Source organism: Sus scrofa, chromosome 13, assembly GCF_054392235.1.
Source record: "Sus scrofa isolate SSC_HxYL_T2T_F1_AM1 chromosome 13, Sscrofa_HxYL_maternal_Yorkshire_Landrace_v2.0, whole genome shotgun sequence".
NCBI classification, from domain to species: Eukaryota; Metazoa; Chordata; class Mammalia; order Artiodactyla; family Suidae; genus Sus; species Sus scrofa.
Window position 1 is genome coordinate 192,937,544 of NC_139395.1, and position 20,615 is coordinate 192,958,158.

General features: G+C 35.9%; 1 protein-coding gene across 50 annotated transcripts in view; it reads right to left on the bottom strand.

Moving 5' to 3' along the window:
• The window catches only part of ROBO2 (roundabout guidance receptor 2), a 1,676,226-nt gene that overhangs the window by 148,055 nt on the left and 1,507,556 nt on the right, over positions 1-20,615 (bottom strand). For all 50 annotated transcript variants that reach the window (XM_084991702.1, XM_084991700.1, XM_084991678.1 and 47 more), the window contains one exon: positions 10,579-10,717. In XM_084991702.1, coding sequence (XP_084847828.1) covers positions 10,579-10,717 — 139 coding nt within the window. The remainder of the gene's footprint in view (positions 1-10,578; positions 10,718-20,615) is intronic.

The window sequence follows — 20,615 nt, forward strand, 5'->3', positions numbered from 1 at the left end:
CCTTGTTGGCCTTAAGTGCCACTCCACTACGCTCCAGGGAAACTGAACCACTAATTGTTGGCCTACATTTTTCACCACCAAAGCTTTTTCATCCTGCTTCCATCTCTTGGAATAGTCTTCTTTCCACTTACAGAAATTCTATTCTTCTTTTCAGACCCCTCTCTAGTGCCATATGGGAATAGAGAAGCTTTTATTTTCTGAAACTCTGCACAGTCTTATCATAGTCTGTATATAGTTTTCCTTATTTAATAATTGATATTTTATATATCATATCATAAAATCCTTGAGAACAAGCTCATCATTTTTATATGTTGGGATATAGACACATAAAAATGTTTCATTAATGGTCTCATTACTTTTGAAATAATTCATGAAATATTTCATTAACTACATTAGAGATTTTCATTATTCCTTTAAGATAATTGATATCGGACTATAAGTTATGTTCAAAATATTTTCTTTCTTTCTCTTTATGAAATCTCTCAAAGGTAAAATCCTGATTGACCTTTTTATTTCTGTTTATATGCACTGTAAATATTTGGACAAAACTATTAGAAAATGTGAGTTAATGAATGAAATATTTATAGTTTTCATTGAACATTTTTTATAACAAATGTCATATGTATGAATTCCAACGACACAGAATACTCAACCAGATATTCTTTATAAAAGCCCCAAAAGCCTATACATTTGATGAAGTGAGTGGAAAGATATTGCAATCTTTGGAATTTTGACTGTTATGCTCGTAAGAATAACTTGCAAGATTTCTGCACTGAGATTTTGTCACAAGGCTATTCCATAGATCTATATGATTGATTAATCATCTTCTTAGAAGAGAAGTACTTTAATTCTAGCAATTTAATTTCTTGGCAAAAGTTCACTATGCCTCAACCACAATTTCCCCTCCTACATATGGTCTTTTAGAAAGACTCTCCAATGAGTTAATACTACATCCCAACTAAAATTGATTTCACTAAGAACTGATACTATTGTAGTAGAGTAGGGTATATTCTTAAAATGCTTTGGAAGGATTCTCTTATCTTTTATCTTTGGTGATTGGATCTTCTTTTTTTACCCATGAGTAAACTTATTTATTTATTCCAATTATTAAATAAGAGATAATTTCATCATTTGATTCAAAATGTAAATGATTTGGGAAAGTTTGAGAGGGGATTTCTTTACACTTGAGTATGAATCAGTTTAACCAACATTTTTTTCCCATTCGCGTTCACTGACAGTCACTAAGAAAGCTATTAATAATTCTCGAATTGTGTGCAATCAACAAAAAGCATAACAAAGCAAAAATTGATGAACCTGTAGAATTTCACTATCATAATGGAAGATTTCACATATATCTCTCAATTGTTGATAGGTCAAGAAAAAGAAAAATAATCAAAGAAGGAAAATTTAAACAATACAAGGAACAAGTCTGATTTATTAAAGTTTGTACATAAAACTAGCGTGTGGATCTAAGATATAGGCAACTATATCTTCTTCACATGGTAATGAAGATATAATCCTCATTCACCTTGCCATTGTAATACTGGGTCTCAAGTTATTATTCATCTTTTTCCCTTTCTCTTACACTTCATATTTGAATATCTGGGTCAAGCAGCAACTTCCCCAGAGGGACTATTATAAGAAATAAAAATAATAATAAAAAATATGTTTGTAGGAAATATAAAACCAGGAACTCTGGCCAGCCTTCCAATTCATAAGTGTCCGTAATCAGATATTATGAAAATATTAAAAAAATACTCTCTTGAAAGATGAAACCTTATTTATTTGATATGCTATAATGGATTTATACATTGTTTGTAAGTACCATTATGATTAAGCTTATAAAATCTTTATTATGTCCTTTACTAAACAGATGTATCTGGCAGCTGTCTTATGAAAGTAACACTTCTAGGCAAGCATTTGCTAAGCTGTGATTTTCCTAATCTCCAATTCCAAGTGGAAAATAGAAAAAAAGTTGATCCCATCCAGCACCTCAAGGTAGTGGTCAAGAGTGTAGACTTTGGAGTTTAGCAATCCTAGATCCTTTACTGAGTGATTCTGGCATACCTAACTTCATTTGCCTTACTTTTCCCATGTGTAATACTGGAATAATGTAATAATGGAATAAATTAAGGGTTTTTTTTCCTATAAAAATGCATTGTTATTCTTTTAAAATCACTCTCCCTTGTTGCCATTCAAAGATTCATACCATTTCAGAACATAAAGGTACTACAGAAGCCGTCCAACGCAACCTACACATTTTGCAGATGTGGACTGTGGTACTCAGACATGTAGCATAAATTGTTTAAAATACCATGACAAATTATGGCAGAGCCAGGATAAGAATGTTGATCTCCTAAATTCTAGCTTACTTTGTAGCCCCACATTACAAGTCAATTTATTAAGAATAGCAACAGAGGAAAAACCAACCAGAAATGTATCTTAAGAAAAACCTGTGGGGTGATTAATTCATCCGAGTGATTCTAACGACAAAGTGTTTTATAAAGGCAAGTATTTGTGTTGATACAGTCAACACAATACACAATACAGTCTTTAGTCAAGGTAAGAATTAGTAGAGTTCCCACTGTGGCACAATGGGTTAAGGATCTGGCATTGCTGCAGTGGCTTAAAAAAAAAAAAAAAACCTATGAACTTAACTGTGAGAGAGCGATCTCAAATGATAAATGTCGGAGTTCCCGTTGTGGCGCAGTGGTTAACGAATCCGACTAGGAACCATGAGGTTGCGGGTTCGGTCCCTGCCCTTGCTCAGTGGGTTAACGATCTGGCGTTGCCGTGAGCTGTGGTGTAGGTTGCAGACGCGGCTCGGATCCTGCGTTGCTGTGGCTCTGGAGTAGGCCGGTGGCTACGGCTCCGATTAGACCCCTAGCCTGGGAACCTCCATATGCCGCGGGAGCGGCCCAAGAAATAGCAAAAAGACAAAAAAAAAAAAAAAAAAATCAAATGATAAATGTCCAGTATATCCACTTAGGATATGTTGTGACAAGATGACTAGCTTCTGGTAAGCCATGGGCTTGTCCTCCTATTTGGGCTAAGATGTGAAATGTCACCCTGGTCCCAACCCTAGTCTAGCTGAACTCTAACTTGCCACACTTTGATGGAAGAAGCACACCTGCTGTGACTCCTGTCATATGCCATTGACAGGTGGCACTCAGGCAGATCCTTTTGCTCTGCAAACTGGCACCTGGTCTTGGCTCTGCCCACACATGAGCGCTGCCAGTTAATGGACAGCAGAGCATTTCTGACTTCAGCGCATTTCTTATTCCAAGTGTGTCCCAGCTTGTTAGCTGACCACTGGCCAGAACCCAAATTGGATGTCAGTTCTTGCATTGTTCCTGAGCAGGGATTCTCGACAGATGGGCCAATGTGGTCACTGGACGTGGCAACTTGCACTCCCCACCCTAGGTGGCAATCAGTTTTGTGTTAACAGCAACTATTAGCACCTATTTGATGAGAACAAAGGAAAAAGTACCATTTTGGCATCCCTCTGAAAATTGCTAATTAATTCTGTTTACAAACAAAATCTGTATTTTCAGCTTCTAAGGAGGTAAACTTGACCTGGTCCAAGTTTAGATTTTCAAAACTAAGGCCCTTCTATGTGTGGGTTATGAAAATAGTACATTTAACTGTGATGCTCTGCAGTATTCCTATAAAGTTATTCAAATACACTGTTTCTAAAGAATTATCTAAATTTTTTTCTAAAACGTAAGCAGCTCAATTCCATAAATAATTCACCATCAAATAATTATGGAGCCCATTAATTTAAAATGCAGGTTTCATGTTGGAGAGTTTCTAAATCAAGTCCTGGTCCTAGCACATATTAATGTGTGACTTCGGAAACTGAACTCCTTTAAGCTTCTATTTCCACATTACTCAAATGAGACTAATATTATGCTGGAAAACTCTTCTTTAAAATAATGAAATTAATGTATACCAAAAATATTTAAAAGCATGCACAGCAAATAGTAAGTCCTCTGAAAATACTTGCTATTATCATTACACAATCTTCTTATAAAGGTGGCAGTTTTCTTATTATCAGCAGACAAATGATACAATATAATGTGTGAAATTTGAAATTCTCAATCCAGATGTCTGATTGCACTAGAGCTAGAATATAATATCTGTACCATGTACGGTCTCCCAGGGGTAGAAAAATGGGTGGCAACTTTCAGGCTTGGCAAATTGGCTGGCAAAATTTATAAATAAATCTAGATGCTTTAAAAGCAAAAGTGCTATCTCTTAAATCAATAATATTTTATGTGTTTCTATGGAAATCAATTGGCTAGGGAGAGTAGACTGTATAATTATTCTATGAAAATTATATACTCTCTATTTTTTAGCATTAACTATTTTTTTCTCTGTAGTTATCTATATATAACTAATAAATACCACCAATCAGTTGGATTTATAAAACTATGGCACCTGTTATGTGCACCCACTGTACAGTGTTTACAGTGCTCTGAATTAGCTATATCATTTTAATAACCCTTTGAGTTAGAAGGGATGGCATAATTATTCACCCTGTACAAGTGAGTCAAAGTGTAGGTTAATCATTAGTCCCACTTCATTGTTGGTCCATGTCTTCATGATGTAAAACACAAAGAGTTTAAATAGCTTCTTCAAGGTCACACTCCTAGTTAGTGGTAGCTCAATCTGTTGAACATCATTTTGAGAATATGTGAGCATAACTAAAGGGATAAATGATCAAACAGTGTCAGAACAAGGCTTAAATCCAACATCCCTGACAATGGCCTAAATATTCTTTATGTTATTCATAGCTGTACTGAAAGACCCCAAGATAATGGTTCATGCAGTTCTAACTTTTTCAAATATAAATTGCTAAGACATCTGTATAGCTAAAAAAAAAGATAGAATTTTCATTTACATTTTCCTTTTATTTCTGAATCCTAGGGATCATTCCTTTTTTCAAATGCCACATACAATATTTATATACATTGCTTTTCTCCTGCTCTCGGTTTTTTCCTTCTTTTTTGAAAACCATTTTAATTGACCAATCTTGACCAGCCAACCTAATCAGTGTGGTTATTTATCATGAGCCCAAATTACCACATGTCCTTGAAACACACACTGTATGTGAAGAAGGCTGATCTCCTCGGCAGGGAAGCTAAGCACCTGTTCAGCATCCCTGCATCCCAGAAGCACGTGCTCTAAACAATGGAGCTTCCAAACAATTAATATAAGAACATTTTCTAGGGCTAAGTGGAGGGAGCCATTTAGTGTAAAAAAGCCACAAAAAGGAGATTTATAAGTGGTTCTATTCAGTTCCTTTTCTTAAGGAATCATGTATTTATGTGAGTCTCACATTTCATGGAACTAAGAACTCTATTATAAAGTCTCTCTTAAAAGAGACCTGCACTTTTGAAAAAGAAATTTGTCAGTGGCTTCAGGACAATTGAGAGAATTTTTGCACTATATATCTTAAAAATCTTTTTCTCTGGTCCCTTTTCTATTTTTATGAAATATTCATGAATTATACCCACTATATGCAAGCCATCAACTGCATTTAGAATTCACAGGCATACATAAGAATGTAAGTGGCATATTTTATTTCTTTTTTTTTTCTGTGACAAACTATGAACATCCCTTTCTCTATTCTAGATCTTTATTGAGGAAGTTAGAGTCCCTTTAGAGATGGTTTAGAAAATAAATAAAAATGGAATAAAAATATCTTGGAACTAACTAATGGTGATACACTAAACTATGTATTGATGCAAGATGTTAAACTCCTGCTTACAGTTCTTTAAAGGTTGCTAATAATTACCTGAAATACAAGCTGTACTGACAAATGAAGATAAAAAATCATACTTTAACCAATCATACTACTTCTTACCCAAATTCCAAAAATATATTTTTATTCAACTCATGAACATTAAATTGAACAGACTGTTGTAGTCTTGGTGTAGTTCAACTTTATTGTTATGTCTTCGGTTGTTTATTTATATATATTTGGTTGGTTATTTATATGATATTCTTTTTTTTTTCTTTTGTCTTTTTGCCATTTCTTGGGCCGCTCCTGTGGCATATGGAGGTTCCCAGGCTAGGGGTCCAATTGGAGCTGTAGCCACCAGCCTACACCAGAGCCACAGCAACGCAGGATCTGAGCCGCGTCTGCAACCTACACCACAGCTCACGGCAACACCGGATCCTTAACCCACTGAGCAAGGCCAGGGATTGAACCCGAAACCTCATGGTTCCTAGTCGGATTCGTTAACCACTGCACTACAACGGGAACTCCTCTTTTCCTTTTATATCAATACATGATGTTTTTCAGGGCGCTTCAATATATATATTTTTTTATGTTAAAAATATACAACATCCCTATGTTATGATGGAACATGGCATAAATGAAGGTTGCCCCAGTTGTTATAAATATCAATAATTTCTATCACTAGAAACACTGTGGAAGGATGTGTTGAAGGCAGTTGACCATCCAAAGAGGACTAATTAGCAAAAAGCTCTAGGTTCGCCTGGGAAAAAAAAAGAAGGTAGCACCCAAACAAGAAACTAGAATTCTTCAGTTTTAACTTTAAGCAATATATTCAGGGTATAAATACTTGCCTATGTCACTCAATGTGGTTAACATAGAATAAAAAATAATCAGTGCCAGCATATTTACCTTGCTTAAAATGACTCTTTTTTTTTTAATAGACTAGCAATGAGCAGTATAAAACAACAGGCACTTAATAAACACAGGTAAACTTTAAAGTGTTTCTCCTACAATTTAAATTATGCCTTGAAAAAACTATGCTTTTCAAACACATAATCATTAGGAACTATAAAATGTCTTTCCTTTCATCTCCTCATTTTGTTGCTCCACCCGCTTTATTTTCCGTGACGTGTAAAGTATGAGCCAGTGTTGATTTATCTGAGCACATATGTATTGAGACCCTCTAGGAAAAAGATACTTGGCACAGTCACAAAAAAAAAGCAGTGACCTCCTTTTTCTTCCTGAAATCTTCAATTGTGAAATAGTAGAATATTCAGATGTTTATGCAAGCAAGTAACATTGTGACAGTAGAATATATAAAATGAAGGTTTCTTTCTATTTTGTCCTTGTGTCATATGGAAAAGTTGCTATTTACCAACTTCACCTAAATATTTATCTAATCAAAAAAATGTCTTTTATACAACCCACCAATAGTAAGTGGTCATTTCATTAACTACAGTTACTGAGAAAGGTCAGGAGTTTAGGGTTAAATCAAAGAAAGAGGTATATGGGAACTACTTAAAAAAATATTTTCACGGCAAAGAAAAAAATACTCCCTTAATTCATCTCTGGTTACTGAAAGGTTGGCACAGATATCTTCTTCTGTGTTGAAAGTTTAAATAGCTATCACAGCATTTCATAAATTTAAACTTGAATTGAAAAGCTGTTCTAGTCTCCAAAGGAAAAACAGTCACATATTACTTACATAGTAATTACAGGCTATGCAGCTGCCCTACAAAGCTTTACTATAAATGTGTTAAGCATGAACCACTACACAAACCTTATTCAAACTGCATTAAATGTTAAGCCAAAGAAATGTCATCCTCCACACCATTCCACACAATTGCTCACACAAGAACAATGGCCATCTCCCTAGTCTGAGACCTAAATAATGTAATAGGATCGATGTTGTTGATTTAGGCTATGGCTGGTTAAAAGTCATTACTGTTATTTCTCAGCAAGTAAAGAGGTCTCTTTCCCCCTCATTATGCATAAGTGAAGCTTATGCTAATGCATACAAATCTAAGAATGAAGAAGCGTCTTTGAAATACCATTTAAAATTTAGATTTTAAGAAAAAGTACATGGCTTCTATCATGATAAAAAACACTGACCTCAATTTCTTCATTGCACTGATCCCTGTTTTAAGCCTTTCTAACATTCAATTTAAAGCTTACACAACATTTCCATTTGCCTAATTCCTTAAAAATATTGAGCTGGTCACACAAAGCACTGCTGTTGTATCATCCCAGGAATAGAAGAAGAAAGAGGACAAACCTATGAAAAGGCTTTAAGGAAATGTTAGCAGAGGGAAGACGTCTAAAAGTTCCAACTCTTTCTTTAGAGGCCTTTCTATCAAACATTCTTAATCTGCATTTTAGTGCTGTTGTTTGATTTTATGTATTCCTTGAATATGGCAAGGCTTGGAGAATACTGTGGCAAATAAAGTTGTCAGGTTTATGACCTAACACCTAGAGCAATCTGGGAACAGATCAAACTGGGATTAAGTTGTATTTTACCTTACTTCAAAGACATAGACCCATTAAAATGTAACACAGCTTCACAGCTTTCTATTCTCGTGGCTTTCCTCAATTGGGTCTTGTTTAATGATTAAAAAATGGCAGGATCACAAGGGATGTTTTGTGACTATCATGTAACCCCCGATAATTATGTGACAAAAAGGGCACTCTCTCTGGCTCCCTTCCTAAAGTCCCACAAACCAAGTCTAATCATGAGAAAGCACTAGAGAAGACCACGTTTGGGGAACACTCTTAGGATACCTGACCAGTACTCCTTTAAGACTGTCAAGGACACAAAAACAAGGAAAGATTGAGAACCTGTTGTAAAACAGAGGAGGCTGAGGAAACAGGACAACTAAATGTAATATCCTATAATATTCAGCTAAATAAATACCCTATATAGGATCCTGGAGAAAAGGAAGACATTAATGGAAAAACTGGTGAAATCAAAATAATGCATAAAGTTTAATTACCATGTATCAGCATCTGTTCATTATGAATGACAAACATTTCGTGATAACAGAAGATGCTAACAATAGGGGAAACCAGATGGAATGTATATGGGAATTCTCTGTACTATCTCTGTGTAACTTTTCTATAAATCCAAAATAATTCCAACACAAAAGATTATTTTTATGGATGGGCTCTTTATTTCCAATAATTGAAAATTTACCTTTGTCCAAACCACCTTTACAAATAATTAATTTCTTAGTCTTACTTCAGCATTTTAAAAGTTCCTAAGTGCCTTCAAATGTGTGAAAGTTACACCCGATGGACTCCAACAACTCAATTCCATAAACTCTACTTACTTTTCAACCTGCTTCTCTACCAAGAAAGTTTCAGGAGCCTCACATTCCTAAACCCCTCCTGAGAAGAACATTCTTTTAAAAAGTGAGATGTCTGAGAGTGAAGTGAGAAAAGAAACAGAGGCAACTTTTTCTACTAATTATACTGAAAAGCTAACCCAATTAAAAATTTCACTTATCTCCTTTCTACAGATTGCATAGAACTTCTCACTATTTAAAATGTTTGATCCATTTGAAGCCAGTGCTGTTGATGATGTGACTTTAGAAACTATAGTATAACAAACCTAAGAATATGGAAAATCGAGATTTTGAAATAAATGTGTAAATTCAGGACTGTGTAGATAGCAGTTCCAGTGAAAGCACAAAAAAGGCAATGGATTGCTGTGAAAGCATGTTTAATTTCTCTCAGTTGAATAAAACCTAATTTCTTTTTTAGGAAAGAAAATTAGAAAAATAGCAGGATGTGGAATTTTTTTGCAGATAGTGATTATAGTAGGTGTGATGGCTAAAGTTTTAGAAAGCAGGGCTGAAAGGGAGGAAAACAAATCTTAAAGCTAATACTGCTTGTTACACATAAAAAAATACTTGAATGATTTGCTTGATTGTAAAGGCAAAGTTCTGGGAGAATTTAAAAGCAAATAAATTTTATATGTATTTATTTATTTATTTATTTTTCCTTTTTTGGCAGCACCTGCAGCATGGAAGTTCCAGGCCAGGGATCAACATCTGAACGCCATCTGATCTGCAACCTACACCACAGTTGTGGCAAGGCTGGATCCTTAACCCACTGTGCCAAGCTGGGGATCGAACCGGCAATACCACAGAGACAAGCTTGATCATTTACCCACTGTGCCACAGCCGGAACTCCATTTATTTTTATGAAAGACAGCAAGCATCTCTGGACCTACCCTAGAGAGTTGAGAGATTGGTTTGGTGATAGGACGAATAGAAAAGAAATGGAAGAGAAGGTGTCTTTGAAGAGATGGCAAGTGGTCTGTAAGTGAAAAATTCCTTGTGCACATAGTGATGTCAGCCACTTGCTGCCTCTTCATTATTGTGTTGAAAGAGTTCTCTCCTGTAGACTCTATAGTCCACTACACTCAACAGCTTCTTGTTAGGGATGTTCTGAGCTATATATAAAGGAAAGCAGAGAGTACCCAGTGTGGGATGAACCATCACGGCAACTGAGCAGTAGTTGGAGGGGGCAGATGGAGTGGGTGAGTAGGTAAGAATTCAGCAGGAAAGAAACACCAGACCTAGACGAGGCCTTGAGAAAGAAATCATCTCAGGAATCCTTGACATTGGAGGATAACATGGAATTTATGTGAAAATTCAATGAAAAAGTGACATCAAAAGCCTGTAGGACTTTGGTATCTGAAATAGCAGACATGTAAAAATCAGATATTTGAAAATAAGACACAAAGATATGGTGCAAGCTTAGAGGCTATCTTTTTCTTTCTAATTATTCAGTGGTTATCTAATGATTTTCCATCTGTATCACGTTCTTACCTTCCTCTTGGCAAGTCTGCATCATCCTTTTTCCACCGCACAGTTGGGTGAGGATCTCCCTGGACCTGACAACGAAATTCTACACCTTCTTCCTCCAGCACCACCTGGTTAATTGGCCTCCTGAGAAATGTGGGTCGTTCTTAGGGGGGAAAAAAACAAACAAAAAAAACCAGTAAGATGAAATGAATGCTGTGCATGCATTGAGTACATTATGAAAAAAGCATAGGAAACTTTATTTTTGGTATGTAGGTACCTAACTTTATAGCTCAACTATGTCTTCATAAGGCCTTATGAATCCAACATAATGGTATAAAAGAAAATATTTTGGGACACATAGATAACTGTGTTTTGTATATAAGTCCATACAATCTGTTGGAAAAATATTAAATTGATTCTTCCGTGAATTCCTGAGCTAAAGCATGCAGATCCTGTCAGAAAATATCTGAACACTGAATTCCACAGAAATAAGGAAAGAGATGAAAATGATTATTTTAATCCATTACAGTGGCTGAGGGGGGAAAACCAAAGGTTGAAACTGATGGAAAACATCCAAAGGAAAATATTAAAATAATTTTAATAAAAAATTAAAAGATTAATATTCCATTGAGACTGCTAGAGAAAACAAAGTTATGCTCTCAACACAAGTATTACCTAAATTATGTCACTTAGGCTACCTATTTGTCAAGGACCTAATATTTCCATAAATGTTTTCACTTCGTGTATGGAAAGCTGTCTACTTGATTTTTTTTCTTAAAAAAAAAAACTGTCAATCTGATATTCTTCTCAAATTAAAAACTATCATTAATTACTGTAAACTATTTAGTGTCATACATAATTTTCTAAGGCCACTTCCAATTATATTCTAAGTATTCCACATAGTTGCCCATTTATTCTTAATTTTTATGTTTATTTCTCTAGTATTCTATTTTAGTGTTCCCATCCTTTAATATTTTCTTATTAATCCGTACCTAGCACTGTTAATTTGCATTCTACCCCTCCTTTAAATAAAGCCCAGAAAAAATAAATCCCTGTCCACAAGAATCTTACTACTGGAGAGAAAGAAGTATAAAACAAAATGCAGTTTTACATATCTGTAAATACTTCAATTCCTTGTCTAGCTTGTCCACTTTTTTATAATGATCTGATTCTGATACAGGAAAAATTAGCATTTAAATTTTTATTAGCCCATGTCTCTCAATCATAGGCACGTCTAATATTGTTACTTATTGAAGTAGAAAGAGAAGTCAAGGAAAAGAAAAATGAAAGCCATTGGGAGTTGACACAATTTATCTGGCCATATGGCCATATTTAGTCGTTTAGAACTTTAGTTTCAAATCCAATTTAAAAATGTGAATCCAGCGGCACAAAAACTTACACATATTTAGCAAGAAACTTTTAAGGAAAATAAATCACATCAAAAAACATAAGTTGTGTATAAACTGAAATATATGATTTTATTGATTAAATACAGATCCATATTTATAAAACAAATGTGTAAGTTACAAGTCATATTTATTGCAATGAAATCAACCATCACTGGTATAGAGAAGGGAGAAAACTGCACCTCTCCACAGTGAAGCTGACAGAAAGGACCAAAATTCTTTTTAAAACACAGAGCTGTATATGCTCAAGTATCTGTACTCTGGGGCCCCAAAATCCCAAGCCCTAAAATGGAGTGAGTGGGATTTATCATGGAGAGAGCTTTTCTAACGCACGATTTAGAAATAATCCGTAAAAACTTGGGGAAATGTTTCCTTCAAAAGATTTTAGGTAGAATCAATTAGCAGTGAAGTGTTCCCTCTAGGCAAGAGAAATCTGCAAGTTGGATGGAATTATTTCACATTATCCTTTTGAACTCTGGATACTCTACGTTCCAAAAGACTATTTTAGTGCTGGCATTGTTCATATTGAGCTATTGTTTCTGGCATCAAATAGGCAATAGGATCAGTATCTTATGATGTTTGGAATATTAATAGAAAAAAATGAATCATGAGCATAGAAAGCAGGATTGATTCCTTCTTTGTTATCACTTAGGGATATTCACCCAGTTCATTCAAATGTTGCAATAATCCCATGTGAAAAAAGAGACGAGCCACTGTTGAAGTCACATATGACTGAAAAGAGACCCCTCCTGCGGCCTCTGATTTTAAATGCAGAATTGTCCAACAAGCTGGCATCTGGATGAGCAAGCTAAGAGAAGTCCCTTCCTCAACCACTCACTCATTCGGCATGTGTTAATGCAGCTTCTCCTAGGCCAGGCTTTGGGCTTGGTGGCTGGTGAAGAGCCAACAGCTTGGTTTCATCAGAGAAGTGGTGACAGATGAAGCTAGTGAGCTAGAGTAAATGGTAAGACCATAATGGGCCTTGTATGCCACGTCAAGGAATGTGAGCTCTGCCCTAAGGTGATAGAGACCTGTCGAAGGATTTTAAATAAGCAAGCACCATTTTTAATAAACATATGAAAAAGATCGTGTTGGCAGATCTGTGAAAAATGAATTAGAAGAGAATATGAAACAGGGAATTATGTCAAATGTTTCTGTTTGTTTTTGTTTTTTGTTTTTTTTAAGGCCATACCTTTGGCATATGGAGGTTCCCAGGCTAGGGATTGAGTTGGAGCTGTAGCCACTGGGCTATAACACAGCCACAGCAATGCCAGATCTGAGCTGTATCTGCAACCTACACCACAGCTCACAGCAATGCCAGATCCTTTAACACACTGAGCGAGGCCGGGTATCCAACCTAGGTCCTCATGGATACTAGTTAAATTCGTTCCTGCTGAGCCATAATAGGAACTTCTGGTCAAATGGTTATTTAGAGTTCCTGTCGTGGCACAGCAGAAACGAATTTGACTAGGAACCATGAGTTTGCAGGTTCTATCGCTGGCCTTGCTCATAGGGTTAAGCATCTGGCGTTGCCATGAGCTATGGTGTAGGTCGCAGACGTGGCTCGGATCCTACGTTGCTGTGGCTCTGGTGTAGGCCGGCAGCTGTAGCTCTGATTGGACCCCTAGCCTGGAAACCTCCATATGCCACAGGTGTGGCCCTAAAAAGCCAAAAAAAAAAAAAAAAAAAAAAAAAAAAAAAAGAGAAAAGAATTTATTTCGGCTTAGACTGACATAGTGGTTTTAGGGATATGGAAAAGGGAATAGAATGAATAGATACCAAAACTGAGTGATCAGATGTGAAAGGAAAGCCTAGAAAATTCTCAAATTTCCATTTAGGAAACTGGAATAAAGGGGCAGGTAAATTACGGAGATGGTGTGTGAGTGTATAGATCCTCTCATCACAGAACTGATAGATATGAAGAAAGATGGGCCCCTTAGGCTTAAGCCATTGTTAGTCAGGTTTCTGTCAGTCAAATGCATTCTTAATTACTATGATAGAGGAGGCTATTTCTATAATAGAGATTAAAAAAATACATATGATCACAGTTGTAGACATATAGAATCCGTTGGATTAAAAAATTTAAATAAAAAGGGGGGAGTTCCCATCATAGGGCAGTGGTTAACAAATCCGACTAGGAACCATGAGATGGCAGGTTAGATCCCTGGCCTCGCTCAGTGGGTTAAGGATCCGGCGTTGCCGTGAGCTGTGGTGTAGGTTGCAGACGCGGCTCGGATCCAGCGTTGCTGTGGCTCTGGTGTAGGCCGGTGGCTACAGCTCCAATTGGACCCCTAGCCTGGGAACCTCCACATGCCGCGGGAGCGGCCCTAGAAAAGACAATAAATAAATAAATAAATAAATAAATAAATAAATAAATAAATAAAAAGGAATTACAAGAAGCTTCTTAAGCATGATGATATTTTTTCAGAAACTAAATGGAAATACTGCTTTAAAAACATTATACTAAAGTCATGCCTATTACAATGAGGAACATGATGGATATGCTGACATTAGTAATCTATAACAAAAGAAGGAAAGTGTGAACAATGGAGAAAAACCAAAATAGTTATTACTTGCAGACATTCTGCAATACAAATAGTATAGAACAGTAACTTTGGTCATTGGTAACTGCAACAAAAGATAAGAACAACATCAGATCATTGCAGCAATGCTGGCAGTATTGGAAAACTGGAGATTTTAGGATAAACTGTGACAAATTCACATATTGGGTTGTTAATGCCATCTATCTATCTATCTATCTATCTATCTACCTACCTACCTACCTACCTACCTAACAGTGAAAATTTTCATGGCATGATGTGGACTACAAAGTAAATTGAATAAGAGTATCTAGATTAGCTCCACTAAAATACACATGAATATTTTCAGGCAAAGTTTTTGCATGCTTCTTTCACATACTACCAGTCACAAAATTGCAACATGACTACAGTTAATTCAAAGAGTAAAATTTACATTAGAGCTGTCACAAAACGAAAGTTGTCTCTTCATTCAGGGGACAACCTCAGGGTCCTTGAGGAATTTTTGGTTATCTTACATGTTCTAAGCCCCACTGTTTTCTATGGAGACAGAGGGTAGCACCTGATTTATAATTTCAAGAAGGAAGACGGATATGGGATTCCCCGCTGTTGTTCTGATGAACTCAGTAAGGATGGTAAACTTTACCATGAATTTTCTCTATTCTCTTTTGCCCTCAAGCAGAGTTTAGCTGCTTAGCAACTAAATAACCACAGGAGAGTAGGTGCTATAGAATTTTTGGAAGCCTAACATTGGTTCAGAATGGAAAATGCAATTCCACTGATTAAAAAAATGGAAAATGCAATGAATAATCCAGAAGGAATTCATTTGCATATACATGGCACATCAGGAAAGGCTTTATAAGTAACATTAAAGGCTTTTTAAGTAACATTAAAATTTACCAATACATTGGAGTTTGGGCACAACTTTTAAAAAATTATTCTGAGAATTTCATAGCACCCATTGCAACAGTTATCTCTAAATTGTACTGTTCGTTCTATTAACTGTTGTCTGCTAATTTTACTAAGCTTATCCTCTACTTTGTAATTTTAACTGCCTACAAAAAAACAGTATGTTTGGTTAACATTTACTTAAATGGAAAGAATTTTTTTTTGTAAAAATTGTTTTCCATTTCTGTAACTAGACTTATTTTCAGAAAATCTGAGAATCAAAAACATGAATATTAAAGGCTAAAGAAGTTGTACAGGCAGGGGAGTGCTCTTCGTGGCTCAGCGGTTAACGAACCTGACTAGGATCCACGAGGATGCAGGTTCGATCCCTGGCCTCGCTCAGTGGTTAAGGATCCAGCATTGCTGTGAGCTGTGGTGTAGGTCATAGACACAAGCTCAGATCCTGCGCTGCTGTGACTGTGGCGTAGGCCAGCAGCTAAAGCTCTGATTCGACCCCTAGCCTGGGAACTTCCATATGCCGTGGGTGGGGCCCTAAAAAGTTAAAAAAAAAAAAAAAAGAGGTTGTAAAGGTAGAAATGTATTTTTAAATGCTTTGCCTTTGCAGTGGCTATTGTTAGTATAAGCCAAACACAAAACCACACCCCTTTCAGACAGAAATTAATAGAAATTACAAGGAATTATCTTGGGGTTTATTATTTGCTGTCTAAATCATCTGCAAACAAATACGGTTTGAATGATGAGAGAGTAAGATGATGAGCAAATCATTCAGTAAGTTGATAAGTGACCACATACAATACCCATTAATGCCTCTATGGAGTTTGTACTCCATGGAGCTCTGAACAACTAAAATAAATATATGTGAAACATCTTGAACTATTGAATAATGAGAAAACCTAATTTTAAGGCATGTCAAAATAAGGTCACTAATTTTTTCATGTTATCACCTTATGTCTGATCACAAATTGAAAGACAGGGGGAGAAATCTCAAGGGCTATTTGCTGTCTGCTTATCAATTAGATTAGAGTCCCTGTGAATGGCCTCACCCTTAATTATATAGCTATAGAGTGTTCAGAGGCAATGTCTTTGCCAGTGCAATTAACATTTTTTTTTAGGTGAGATTAACTGGATTTGAATCACCTGCATAACTTGCTTATAAGGTTAATCTCTCTTGAGATGGAAGTGTTGTTTGGCAGTGCGGTACTATGTAAAGTACAGCTCTCAAGTAGTCAGGTCAATTTAGTCCCAAAGTGGCATCATGAAAAATCCAACCTATGCAACTATAATAAAATCAAATGCCAGTGTCTTAATTATGTCAATAATATTCAGAAAGCAAAATATTCAATTTACCCCCCAAACCATAAATCTGAAATGTGGTTGCATTATATCTTAAGTTTCTTACTTACATGCTACAATGAAGGAAATTAAGTGCTCAAAGAATAAATTTCTCCTTTCAACTGTTCAGTCATTGAATATGGTTATAAAATTGGCAATGACTGTACCATGACTGCTATTACTAGGACAGCCTTAACAATTAAAAATAAACTTTGGTTGATGTTACAAAAGTCACCTTATGGCAATAATTACATAGGTAGTCCTTTGAGTCCTCCATGATCAAAGATGCGCTAAAAGCACAAGAAACTCAACCATTGCTTATAAACCTTATCTTCATGAGAGAGTAAGATGATGAGCAAATCATTCAGTAAGTTGATAAGTGACCACATACAATACCCATTAATGCCTAGAAGGATCCACCATTCAGAAGTGTCTATTAAACTTGGAAGTCAGATGGCTAGTTCCAGTATGAATCCTTTTATTTAACTGGGTATGTATGAGGGGCAGGGTTTTTGATAGCCACCAACTGTGAATTACTGTGCCCTTCCAAAACTGACTGGATGATAATGATCAGTCTGTCTGAATGTGATTAAATAAATCCTGGCTGCATTAATGTCTTTTCTTGCCAAGAATTTTCTTTGTCTGAGAGAAGTCGTCCTGTAAAGCAAAAACAAACATAGGTATATGTTCTCAGAGGGGGAAAAAAAATGCCTTTTTCACCATGCTTTAGAGGCAGAGCTTGGTGTTATGGGAGTCATGCTGAGAGCAAGCTGTTTTTTCAACCCCCTACTCTTTTAAAATTCTTAAACAGAACTTGACACACAGTAGGTGTTCAAGAGATTTTTGTTGTTATTGTTTGTTTTTGTTTTTTGCTTTTTTTACTGCCACACCTGCGGCATATAGAAGTTCCCAGGCTAGGGGTTGAATTGGAGCAGCAGCTGCCAACCTACTCCACAGCCACAGCCACAGCAATGCCAGATCTGAGCTGCATCTGTGACCTACATCACAGCTCATGGAAATGCCAGATCTTTAACCCACTGAGGGGGGCCAAGGGTCAAACCGGCATCCTCACGGATACTAGTCGGGTTCATTTCCACTGAACCACAGAGGGAACTTTGAGATTTTTGTTAAATAAGTGAACAAATATGGACATATTTGGCTGTTTTAAAGTTTGCAAGTTAATATTGTGTAGTAATGTTTAATGTAATTTAATATTTAATGTTCTCTGAACAGCTCTTAATAATTACCTTGATTTTAATTATACTTTATGTTTTAAATTAAGTCAAGGCCACAGTTATCAATAATCATAGGTATTTCTAAGGTTTGGTTCTGAGATATCTTCCCACATAGCTCTATCTCATAGTATCTCAACTACACTCATCAACTGTTATCTCTCATTCAATAACTGAAAATCAACATCACCAGCCCCAACAAAATGGTTAGTTTGCAATCTGATTATCCTACTATGAAAGCCATCAGCTGACAGAATTTCCAACAGTCTTTTTAGTGAACAGCAATTAAATATGAATGAACGACAACAGATTGCTTGCTATTTGAAGAAAGTCTCCAGTGTAAAAGACAAAACAACACTAGGAAGAGGGCAGGCAAAGGAGCTTAGAAAAAATAAAAGCAGGGACACTTCATAAGGAAATTTTACTAAAAAAAAAAAAAGAGTATTAATAAAATCCTGAAACACAAGTGAAGTCAAAACATCCATGAAATTAGAATCAGATGCTATAAGTAAGGGAAAATTTAAGAAACACCTATGAGATTTAATATCGAATTAACTCATTCATGCTTGACAGCAAAACAGAATAGAGAAAATTGGAGAATATATTTCACTGGATTGTTTGAATAAAGTATTTGTAGAGTGAGATTGCTCACTAAGTGTCCAAGTAGTAAAAGAAAGGAATGCCAAATTGAGGCATAGCATTGAAACATTTCAGAACAATGGGATAAAGAAAAGGTGCTAGTTCAGAAAGAGAGAAAGAAAAAGAAAACTGATTACATAGGGATCAAAAGTGCAGTCTACTTCTCAAGAGTAACCATGGAAGAAAAATGATATTAGAGTGGCAACTCAAACATTCTCAGCAAAAATATTTCATTTATTTATTTATTTATTTTTTCTTTTTGTCTTTTCTAGGGCTGCACCTACGGAATATGGAGGTACCCAGGCTAGGGGTCTAATCAGAGCTATAGCCACCGGCCTATGCCAGAGCCACAGCAACGCAAGATCCGAGCCACGTCTGTGACCTACACCACAGCTCACGGCAACGCCAGATCCTTAACCCACTGAGTGAGACCAGTGGTGGAATCTGCAACCTCATGGTTCCTAGTTGGATTTCTTAATCACTGAGCCATGACAGGAATGCCAAAAATATTTTTTTTAACCTCGAATTCTGTAAACCAGCTGAAGTATCCATTAAGTTTTGGATAGAATCAAAAAGTTTGTTCTGAAATGTGTTCTAGGTTCCAGTCAAGCAGAAAGCAGGAGAGAAATGCTATTCAGAATAGAAGAGTTAACCAAGGGAAAAAAAAAAAAAATACAGGATGCATAAAGCAAGGAGTTCAGCATCAAAGCAAAAGGAGGATAGATATGAAAATGAAATTTCTAAAGTAGACCTCAATAGCAGCCAGCCTAGTTGGATTAGGTAGAAGGTCTGAGGCTTCTAGAAAGGCTGTAGCAAGGGTGGACAAGGAGCTAAATAAAATTTAGAGAATTTTAAACTTTTTTTTGAAGATTTTAAGAAGAGTTCATGACAGGTATAGACAAACCTAAGTAAAAGGAAAAATGGGTTTATTACTAATTCAAAAGACCAAATACAGTGCCAGAAATGAAATGGAACACCTAGCTCACAATCAATATTGGCATAGTTATAACAACAAATTCTAAATATTTATATAACAAATGTTTCAGAAGTCAATATACTAAAAAGGACAAAACAAAGTGAAAGTGGAGGTGAAGGGGAGGAAGGGAGCATTAGGGGGTCAAATCATCATCTTCCAAAATAATAAGTCAAAATAATTTAGCAAATTGCAGAATAAGCACATAGAAATATGGAAATAAATCTCAGAGGAAAAAGATAAAACAGGCATACGGGAATGTTCAAAGATGAGAAGTGTGTGTGTGTGTGTGTGTGTGTGTGTGTGTTGGCAGGAAGAGAGGGAGCCAGATATTTCTGTATTTCATTATAAGTTTTAATACTTCTAATGTCAATTAAAAATGTAACACATAAAATTCTTTTTCATGTATTATTTTTATAAACATTTAAAAGTCATTGAGGGAGGTCCCTGGTGGCCTAGCAGTTAAGGATCTGGTGCTGTCACTGCTGTGGCTCAGGTCTCTGTTGTGGTGCACGTTTGATCTCTGGCCCAGGAACTTCGGCATGCCATGGGGATGGCCAAAAAAATAAATAAATAAAAACAAAAATCAACAGAAAAAAATCTTATTTTTGATTTTTTTTTAAATTCTGGATAACAGATATCCCAAACTTACCCATAACTAGAATTTTAATTTTATAATTCAACTCTGGTTTCTCTGACTTCAGTATCTTCAGAACTTAATTAACATATGTAAATTGCTAAGAAACATTCTTTATGAAGATATCTCCACGGTGCCATGGATTTTAGTGTCCATCTACACTAAGATGCCTACTTCCCATTTTTTAGATTTGGTATTGCCCCTTAACTGAGATGTTATTTTTATGGCCAGGATATATTATAGAGAAACAAACAACATAAATGATTCATAGTATATGGCACAGTAACATTTTAAAAATTAAGTTAGAATGATCATGTCTTTATTTAAATGATGGATTTTTAAAGCACAAGTTGCAACTTCCAAACTAAAAAAAAATTTCTAAGTCCAAGCCCACTT